This window comes from Sabethes cyaneus, chromosome 3, assembly GCF_943734655.1.
Source record: "Sabethes cyaneus chromosome 3, idSabCyanKW18_F2, whole genome shotgun sequence".
Classification (NCBI taxonomy): domain Eukaryota; kingdom Metazoa; phylum Arthropoda; class Insecta; order Diptera; family Culicidae; genus Sabethes; species Sabethes cyaneus.
The window spans coordinates 97,972,777-97,983,584 of NC_071355.1; the positions used below are offsets into that span (position 1 = coordinate 97,972,777).

Here is a 10,808-nt window from a genome sequence, read left to right on the forward strand (position 1 = left end):
ATCAGGCAGGCTTTATGGGGGCCCGTGGTACTACGGATCAAATTTTTACTCTCCGACAAATCTTCCAGAAATGTCGAGAGTACAACGCCAACGTGCCCACGCATTATATTTTCGTGGATTTCAGAGCAGCATACGATACCGTTGAACGCGAATAGTTATGGCAGATAATGCACGAGTACGGTTTTCCGGACAAACTGACGTGGCTGATTAAAGCTACCCTGGAACGAGTGATATGCTACGTGCGCGTTTCAGGGACACTCTCAAGTCCTTTCGAATCGTGCAGAGGGCTACGGAAGGGGATGAACTGTCCTGTATGTTATTCAATATCGCTATTGAAGGTGTGATCCGGCGAGCAGGCATCGAAACGAGAGGAACGATCTTCAGCAAGAGTAGCCAACTCCTAGCCTTTGCAGACGGCATCGACATCATTACTAGAAACTGTGGGACGGCGGAGGCAATCTACGCCAGACTAAAAAACGGAGGCTAGGAGGGTAGGGCTACAAATTAATGCGACGAAAACCAAATATATGGTAGGAAGAGGCTCCCGAGAAAGTAACGTTTGCCTCGCATGGACAGTGACTATTGACGGCGATGAACTGGAAGTGGTTGTTGAGTTCCTATATTTGGTATCTCTGGTCGCCGCCGACAATAATACGAGTAAGAAGATCTAATGACGCGTTCCAGCTGGAAATCGAGCCTACTTTTACCTCCGCAAGACGTTTCGATCTAAGAGCATACGCCGCCGCACAAAGCTGACGATGTACGCTAATAAGCTCCCTCATACCTTCAGAAATGTCATGTCAAATGGATTTTTTGAGTGCAGGAAAGTGCATTGCTGTACGAAACTTTTAATGCGTTTTTCTCGAAACCATGTTTTTTCAGCTGGCGGTACGTGTATCTCAAAATCCAGTGCTCCGATTCAGCTGAAATTTTTTCTCAGCTTGTAAAAATGAATTATCTAAATTGTTACGTAGCCGTTTATTGATATCTCCATTTTTCAATTTTTTATGAGCTCTTGATCGGTAATTTTTGATGGAAAAACACCATTCTCTTGGAAAAATGGCCGCCATTTTGATAATTATTCGAATTTTCAAAAACCGCTACGTTATAATTTAGGTATTGACCTAAAGCTTCAAAATCATCCTTGAAATTCGTTTTCCGATACTCCGTTGGTTCCCGGCACGTACCGCCAGCAAGGAACTGTTTTCTAGAGAGCATCCAAGCCCCCAGCATAATAATCACAATTCTGGTATCCAAAAAATACAAAATATACCTTCAAATATACTTTAACCAATAACCAAAATACCTCAACCCTTAACTTTAATTCATGCTTCCGAACATTTTTACCAAAATCTATTATTTTTCGACATTCCAGAGTAGGGTCCTCCCTTAATATAAGCGATGGGTTTAATAAAGTGGGGGATATCAGCATACCAATTATTTCTTCAAACTGATATCACTGAAAGTCATTTACTAGAATGTATTTTAATCACCAAGGTGCTTTCTTAAGCAGGCCTGAATTGTACGGACTCGCTTCAAATTATCACTATTATAAGTTTGTGATCATGACATCAAATAACGCTAGCACTCACCTGCAGCCTTGGCGTTGGCATGCTATTTTTGCTTCGATTTTGGTATTTTGATTACTGCACCTCAACCAAGCAGAATTTGAAAAAGTGGTGTATGGGGCATTTGTAGAGCTAGTAATTATTTATAATATTGCTGAAGAAAGTAAACTTTTACCTTTAGTATTTACGGTTCGGAGTGTCCTCGTTGCTACCAACGGGGTAGCAGCCTTATAGCGCATTAAATACAAAAGGCATAGCAATGCTTACTGCAGTAATATTGTAGATAATAACTAATTCTATAAATGCTTTATACATTACTTTTTAAAATTCTGTTTGGCTAAGGTGCATAGTTGAAAGAGCAAAGCGCAGTGAAAAGACCGAGCCAAGCCTGCTCACATATCTATTACAATATGATAAGAGAACTCGACTTTTAGAAATGCTGTAATCCGTGCTCAAAGTAGGGGAGGGGAAGATCCTTGGTACTTAATTCGCTTGAGCAGCTGAAATTATACAGCTGTTTTTTGAAAATAATTTTTAATCCATCAAACACAGTATATTGTGTTTGTATAAATTGCATCTATGGATTCGTGATTCAAGATGATGTTCTTATCAAAGGCTTCTGAAAATATGAACAAAATATTGTATTTTAAGCTGCTTAAAATAGGCGACTCTTGATTAATCCGTTCCTTCCATGGTCAAAGATTAATTCAAAGTAACTCAGATGAGATGAAACTCTAAACTAAACGTTTAGAAGTTAGTAATGATAACCTAAAAATTATGAGTTAAAACTTAATGGTGACGGTTGAGCAGAGCTGGTGCTGTCTGTTGTGATTTATTAAAAGTGTTTTGTTGTTTTGCGATTTTTTGTAAGCTATGCTATGTTACATATGTGCTATGCATATTATATGACGTATGAAGCAGTGAAAACTAAATATTTCCAATTTACTTGAACGGCGGCGTCGTTGGTGCTTCGGCAAATAGGGGAACATTCTGAATTGACGCACCAACAAAGAATGACTAGTTCTGTTGATTGTTGTAGTTTCAAACGGCGACCGTACTGAATATGTTACAGAATGGAAAGAGGACCCAAATAATATTGCACCTAACGAAAGGCCCACAGCCAGCAGCGAATCGATCGCCCTTTGCTACACTAGATTGGAAAAAATAAATTACCATAATATCCAAAAACTTTTCTTCTCTATGCTCTGTTCGGTTTTCGTAGGGGTGATTTTTTTTATTTCCAAATTTGGATTTTTATATCAGAATAGTGTGTATGTGTGTAGGGCTCATGAGCAGCAAAGCGAACTTAAAGCACGCGACCCTCACGATGCATGTTATGTCTGGAATAGCTACCAATGGAGCTATAAAGGTTTGCTATAGTTTTTCAAAAAAAAAGGAGAGATTTCGGAAAAGGGAGGGGAAGAGATTTTTTCCAAATTTCGGGTCGCATAAAGAGGAATGAAAGAGTGGTTGCTGTGCGTTTTGATTATTACATTTTTGAAAATTCTCTCAGTATCACGCGGGATTGCTTTTCATGCGGCACGCGACACATGAAAGATTGAAAACAAGGTGCGCGAGTTTGCAATAGTTTACCAATTAACACGTGATCATCAGAAACCAGTTAACGGAAATGAAACATTGTTTTATGAACTTTACTGCAAAATGAACTTTTAGTGAACGATATTTATAACTAACCTGAGAAAACTAACGTTTTGTGAATCTGATAGTTTTTTACAAAAATAAAAAGTGATTGAATACGTTTGATTTGCCTAATGTTCAACAGGTACGAAGAAGGTGTAATTTTTCACGGCGCATTGAAAAGTTATTTATCATAACCGCTGGTTGTCAATGAGAAACGATATTATAACGATAATTACACTCTATATGCTTTGCATAGCATCATGTACAACAGGTTTCCCTAATCTATGATACGAAGACAGCGGTAATGTGAAAAGAAACACACGGAAAGGGGTGAACCTGCTGTTTCGGGTTTCAAAGTTCAAACAACCGCGGTGATTATGATTATTGACAGCGCCGCAGTACCGGGTCGCACCGTTGACGCGTTTGATTTTGGGCCGAGTGCCATCAGCGCGTTTGAAATATTCATGAGTATAATTAAACAGAAAGGTATGGGCAATCATGCTCGGTGAAACATGTCAGCCGCGATTGAACAGTACAGACGAGAAAAGGGGAGTAGATTGTGGGAAGAGCAGCTGACTAATCGTCTAACGAAGGAACATGTCGCTGCACTAGTACTGGTTCCATGTACCGAAATTCAACAATGTAATTGTTGTTTTGGTCAAGAAAGTTTCTGCACCAAAATAAAATATATTTCATTTTATTTCGATATCCCAAATAGTTGACAGCACTCAACCAATTAATTACAATGATTTTCGTTCCACAGTTCTGTCGAATGTTTTCCGTAATGTAAATAAGTTTTACAGTCTTGTTTATTTTCTTTTGGCACCTGGGATTGAACCCAGATCGGTGCATGAGATGGTCACACTTATTCCACTCCAATAGAGAGAAAATTGATTGTACGATTCAAAATCATTAAATAATAAAAATTTATTTTTAGTACTTTCGAAATTAATTTAGTAAAGGTTTTATAGTTCGATTGACAGTTGACTACTTTCAGTTATTTATTCTGCATTTTACACACTTCTATTGTACTACAGCAATTTTTCTTCCAATATTGCTCTATTTGCAGATACAATAAAAAATGGCAGCTTCGGTATATGCTACACCACCACCGGATTTCAGCGGTGAAGAAGCTACGCTGAGTGATACATCCAATTCGTCACAAACCAACAGTTCTAATAACTCTGCGATGAAAGCTTCGAAACGATCACTGTCGACTACATTTCTCAGCTCACCGCAGGCCATCAACGCCCAGCTTAGCTCGGACAGTTTGCCAGATTTATCTAAAAAGCGTCGCAAACAGTCAATGCCTAGTCGTATATCCGCAAACGGGCAGGAGAATAGCGAGTTAGCTGCTCCCACTGTTCTCGACGAAAAGGATGAACGTGACAAATCGGATACAAATGCAATTGAAACAATTGCTAGTGCATTTGCAGAGCAGCAAACCAACTTCCAGAAAATATTCCTATCGAATCTTAGTCAATTACAAAAACAGCATCTGCTGCAGCAGCAGTTGGAGGTCCAACCAGATGAGACCGACACTAGTGATGAGTTGTTACTGAACGGAAGTGGCTCTTTAATTTCCCTTAAAAGCCAAGAAAGTTTGCTTAACATACCTTCATCGTTGAATGATCTTGCGGCGGGCAAAGTTAAGCCTAAAGATACCAATGAATTGGACAATGCCGATGAAATCGCTAAAACAAATGGTAATGAACAAACAAGCTTTGATAGAAATGAGAATGAAATCAAAGATAATCCATGCCAAGAGAATGTTGAATCATTGGATGATATAAAAAACACCTCAATGAAGCTTACAAGAACTGATCACGCAGAAGAACCAAAGTTGCAAGGATTGATGTTCAAAAAGGAACCGATGCAAGATGTCGAATGGGATGGAGAAATTCGCAATTCGTTGATGTCTAGCGTAGCAAAGTCTGATGACTGGTTGCCAATACAAGGCTTACCGTTTCCTTTCTCGCCTGAAGCAGCTGCAGCTCTCTCTGCTTCGGGATACCTTCCGCAAGTTCCGCTGCTTGGAATGCCATCCGTATCATCTTTCGGTGCGAATGATAATGCAAATCGCCCAAATGTTCCTCCGCTGAGAATTTTCAATCCCGAAGCATATTGTGGTCTTTGCAATAAAGAATTCTGTAATAAGTACTTTTTGAAAACACACAAGGCGAACAAGCACGGAATTTATGAACCACAGAGTGGCAACAATGATTCACTTCCAAGCATTGGCCCGTTCAACCCTTTACATCAACTGTCGCAGGTATTTCATTTGCAACAACAGCAACAACAAGCGGCTCTACAAGAGCAGCAAGAGAAAAGCAACCATGCGAGCCAAAACCAAACTCAGGACCCAGTATCCGCACAGCAATCCCAAATGCGATCGAATACCTCCCCAAAGCTGCCAATGAATTCGATTCAACCAACAGTATTTTGTGACGTTTGTTTTAAGAAGTTTAGCAGCCTCAGTGCAATGCGCAAGCATCGTAGTAAAGCGCACGATATGTCCACTGCCGGTCAACAGCCCCAACAACAAATACAGCAACAGTGCCAGTCACAGCCGCAACAACAACAGCAGCAGCAGCAATTGCAAAATCAACAGTTACTGGAACACAGATCAGAACCAGAACTATCAAATATGTCTTCAGTCCGACTGCCCGAAGGATTTCGTGAGGATTACTCAATCGAGCAAGAGGATGCATCATTCACACCACAACCACGCAAGTTATCACCAGTGTCGATACTGGCTGCACGGGAGGCCAATTTTTCTGTAGAGAAACTGAAGCGTCTCGGTGTGATCAATCCGGAAGCTTTTTGTGAAATTTGTTGCAAAGAATATTGTAACAAGTATTTTCTTCGAACTCACAAACTGAAGCGCCACGGGATTTTTTTGCCACCGGAGGAACTTAAAGAGGAACGGAGTCCGTGGAATTTCGTGCAAACAAGCCCGTTGAATTTGATTGTTGGTAATAATGACATGCCGATGTTTCCACCTCCCTTGAAAAAGTTAACAAACGATGAAGATGAAGATTTGCCCAAATCTGACCTTTCAAAGATAACAGATTTAAATGAATCGAACGAAGCTGCTCAAAATAATGAGGAAGACTCTAATGAAAAGCATGCGGCATCAAATGCAGAGCAGGAGGCTGAAGCTATCAGCGTAGACTTACAGAAACTACAATCAATGATAATGCAACTGAACGATTTAAATAATCAACAAAAAATGACATGCGGTATTTGCGGAAAAGAGATGGAGAACCAGTACTTACTGCATGCCCACATGATACAGGAGCATAACCATTTGAATGAAAACAACAATGGAGTAAAATCTCCTTCCACATTGGCCCTCATGCCAACGTCACCCAACGAATATGAAGTGTGCAAGCAGTGTGACAAAGAGTTCTCAAATGCGTTTATGCTGAAGCAGCACTTAATTGAGGTTCATGGAGCGCAAAATGGCAGTCCTAAACGGGATGGTTTCGTCACTCCGGATCGTCCTACCACTACTCCGACTTTAAGCATGCCGCCTGGACCTAGTTATATCGAACGGAAGCCCACATTTTCTATGACTCCAACCAGTAGCTACTGCGAGATTTGTAACAAAGAGCTGTGCAACAAGTATTTCATGAAAACTCATATGCAAAGAATGCATGGTATCGAGATAGAGAATGGAGCACAGATTGGAGGGGTTGTGTGCAATATCTGCAACAAAGAATTGTGTAGTAAGTATTTTTTGCGAGTTCACAAACACAATACACACGGTATCGTCGAGGAAGGTGCACCATTGCCCCAACCAAGAAGCAATGGTGAGTCACCAGCTGGGGAGAGCACAGAAACACCTTTTTCTGCTGATAGTATGCTGAAACCGGGTGAAATATCCGATGTAAGTAACCGATATTATTCTCACTTCACGGAGGTTTGCCCGCTTTGTAGTCGAAGATTCCGAAGTGCTAAATGGTTAAGAGCGCATCTCCTAAGTGATCACGGCAAAGTGGGCGTCGACAAACTCCGTGAAATCGAGCACAAGTTGGGAAGCGGAAGCAAGTCAAGTAGCCCTTCGTTGAAAATACCTAATGGAACATTACAGGTGAACAGTGTAGAGCCAAAGTTCAATCCGAAGACCGCATTTGGATTTAATTCACCTGACGCAAAGTTCCTTATGAAAAATCCGTTTTCAGGCCTTTTTGGTACGGACCATTCGAATTCCAATGTGGGACCTAAAAATTACCAGTGCTCGTACTGCCCGTTTGCCACACCGTTACTTCCTTTGCTATTCATACATGAGAGAACACATACCAGTTTGAACATTGTTCAGCAGCAGCTGCTGCAGGAGGATGAAAAACTGCAGGATAATCAAATGTCTTCATTGTCACCACTAGTCATTAAATCTGAATCTGCTGTTTCTCTGGCAAAAGAAGCTGGCCGTTTTTCAATCCCAACTTCAATTCCGTCTACGGAAACTCCATCTTTAACCCCAGCATCGACTCCAGTTCCATCGATATCACAAGAACCTATTAATTTGGAAGCGTCTCCCCGTTCGCAACACGTCCCATCGCCCGTACAGCAACAATGCGACCAGGAATCATCGCTACCAGCCACAGATCCAGTACCTCCGCCGCCAGCGGAATCTCCCAAATATTCCGTACCAAAATCTGAACCAAGTGGAATCCTAACGGAAATGGCAAATATTACTCAGCGACCGGCGATGTATGCATTGCCGCAACAAACTGGGCCGCTACTCATGCAGTCTTTTCTAATAGAAGAGTCCTCTGATGCGGCGGCCTCAAAGACTGTCGCTGATCAACCATCTGGAAACAGGTTTGTACCAGCTGTTGTTTTTCTACCTGTTAAAGAACGTATCCTTTCTCCGATGACAATATCGTTCACACTGAGTCCCGCTTAGAGGGAATCCCCGAACGAGTAACATATGACTATGAATGGCAGCTCGTGAATGATCCTTGTTTGATGCGCTTTAGAATGTCATTCGCCCAAGGGATCGGGAAAGCATCTGCAGCAGCCACATAAAGAGAAATCCGCAAATACGTACACAATAATCCGAAACACTAGTAAAGCGTCGGAGCAAAAACAAAATTTCAATAATTCTGCTTAGAAAAAGTAAAGTTTAAGCGCAAGGAGAGAAAAATCAAAATGTATAAATAGTGTATTCTTGTAGATGTATCGTTGTGTAGTGTCTATTGAAAAATCTGAAACAGAAGAGATAACTGTGCAAATGCAGTGCCCGGATTAATATTCGTAGGTTTGGCAGTTGCCAATTGCAGTCAAAGAAAAATGGGATAATTTAAATTCATTGAAAAGTGTAAAGTACGCTAACCGTAAAAGGATATTCAATATTTAGAATGGTCAAGCAAATGTGCAGTTCAAAAGATTGGAACACGGTATTTGGGAAGATGAATCGATAGAAGGATTAAATGACAATTCAACAACTGCTAGCTACGAAGGTTACACGTTTAGAGATAGGCATTGGCAGAGGATAAATCTTGGTGATGTTTTAACAAAGTTCCTATTATGAATAAAACTTACAACAAAGTAACTTATATCTCTTCACGTATGATAGATTTTTTAATAAATATTAAGCAGAAACGAAGAATGATATCAATGTGACGTAGTGCTTACCAAATGAGAAAGATGTCAAAATCTGAGGACTTCAATTTTTCTGCTTTAGTATTCCGCTTTTGCAAGAGAATTATTGATTTTGCTCAAACAGGCAATGAATGAATATAGTCACTACGGATGGATTCACACAAACGAAATCCTCCGTATAATCATAGAATGAACAAAATCACCAGTCTCAGGGTTAAACAAAGTACAAGAAGTCTAAAACGTTAAATATAGCGAGAAGTTGAACTTTCAGCGAAACTAGTCAAATTCGGAAATTACTGATACCTCATTTTACCGATAAATGTACGTAACCAGACGTTACCATTACAGTGAAATGAATTTCAAAAGTACAATTTAGAGAAAAAAAGATGTTTTGAGCACACACAATTAGGTTAAAATGCAACAATCGAATAACAAAGAGCTATCGAAATACCTCAGGTCACCGCTAATGCAAATGTTTGATTTAGTTTATGAATATATAGTAACAAAATCCTGAAGTACGTAAAACTACCCAGAATAAACTGAACGAAGTCTAGTCGTGGGCGAAATAATGTCGTCTGATAATTCATAACTTCATAGTAGTAGCCTCTAGCGATGCTAATTAGTTACCAGTTCAATTGAACACTAGGGAAGCTATATTTTAATATAGAAAGTAGATGTATATAAGATAAAGGGTCAAGTTTTTAGTTCAAACATCCCTGTAAAGATCATTTCTAGTCTGGTAGAATGTCACTAGTCGTAATCATATGAAAGAATAATCAACCAAATAACCTATACAACACTTTTTTGTTACATTTTATTGCTTTAGCCATTGTTTGTAGTATATATGCTTACAAGATACACCTAAATCGTAATGTTTGCACTCTTCCGACGGTAAGACAAAGCCCTATGGTTTCGCATAGCGATTATCAAATCGGAATTGTCAGTAAATGAAACATATGTGACATTTTATGCATGGGAAAAAACCACCAGAACTGTAAAGGTGAAATGTTATCAGCGATTGCTATTGAACAATATAAAACTATAAAACGCTGTGTGCCTTCTAGCAATTGCTGATGACAAAGTAGGAGAAAGATGAAGCAAACTTCAAACAAATTGAAAGTAAACAATAAGAAAAACAAAAACACTCGCTGATAGAGGAAACAATTGAAACCGTGACCGGATCGAAGCCTCGTTATTCAATTACTTTAATTACTGATATTTCATATATTTGTAATATTTAACTCGGGTGATATATGAAGTGTTATAATTAAACTATGGTGGCGAGAGCATTGGCTTGACAAAGCTGGTGATTAAGAAAAATAAACTATTAGTCACATGATGTAAAAAAAGAAATTTAAAATCTAACTAAATTGCGCAAAAAAGGAAACAGATCGTATCTCCGATCTGCGCTACATCCATTACAACATCCCTGACGTTTGATCCAAAATTATGAGCTGAACGAGTGAAAATCATAACAAGACCCCGCTAACAGCTGACTGTGGCTCGATACACTATACGAAGGCAGCATTATGGAGAAAAAAAACATCGCCGATAATATCCTGTCTCAGAAGCGTTACTTTTCCAACAATAAACAATTAAAGCCACATTAAGTGATAGCTCCAGTTGCCGTCTAAGCTAATCTAGCTGAAATTTTGTCGTACACATCGTTCCGCCTTTCGTTGTCATCGCGGGTATATAATTTATGGATAACAGGAAAATTATGCCACCTTATATTTTGGTACCTCTACAAGCTATAGTGAGTGTACGAAAACTGAAACGCACTACGGTGGGTGTCGTCGCAAGCGTACCAGTCGATTGAAGTGTTGAAGAGAGTAACGTCGCGTGATTTCGACAGTGTTCCTAATGTGGTGAAAGGGTACCTTCCTAGGCTTCGATAGAGCACACCGTCATAAGGGTGGGGATGGGGGATGGAAGTTGATACTGAGACGGTTACCCGCACTGTACGTTTATTGTTTTGTTTGCTTTTAT

At 39.8% G+C, this 10,808-nt stretch overlaps 1 protein-coding gene across 1 annotated transcript; it reads left to right on the plus strand.

The window, feature by feature from the left end:
- Positions 1-4,290: 4,290 nt before the first annotated feature.
- LOC128739914 (uncharacterized) lies at positions 4,291-8,121 on the plus strand. Its single transcript, XM_053835415.1, has one exon. It carries the CDS (start codon positions 4,291-4,293, stop codon positions 8,119-8,121), a length of 3,831 nt encoding a protein of 1,276 aa, XP_053691390.1.
- Positions 8,122-10,808: the final 2,687 nt, after the last annotated feature.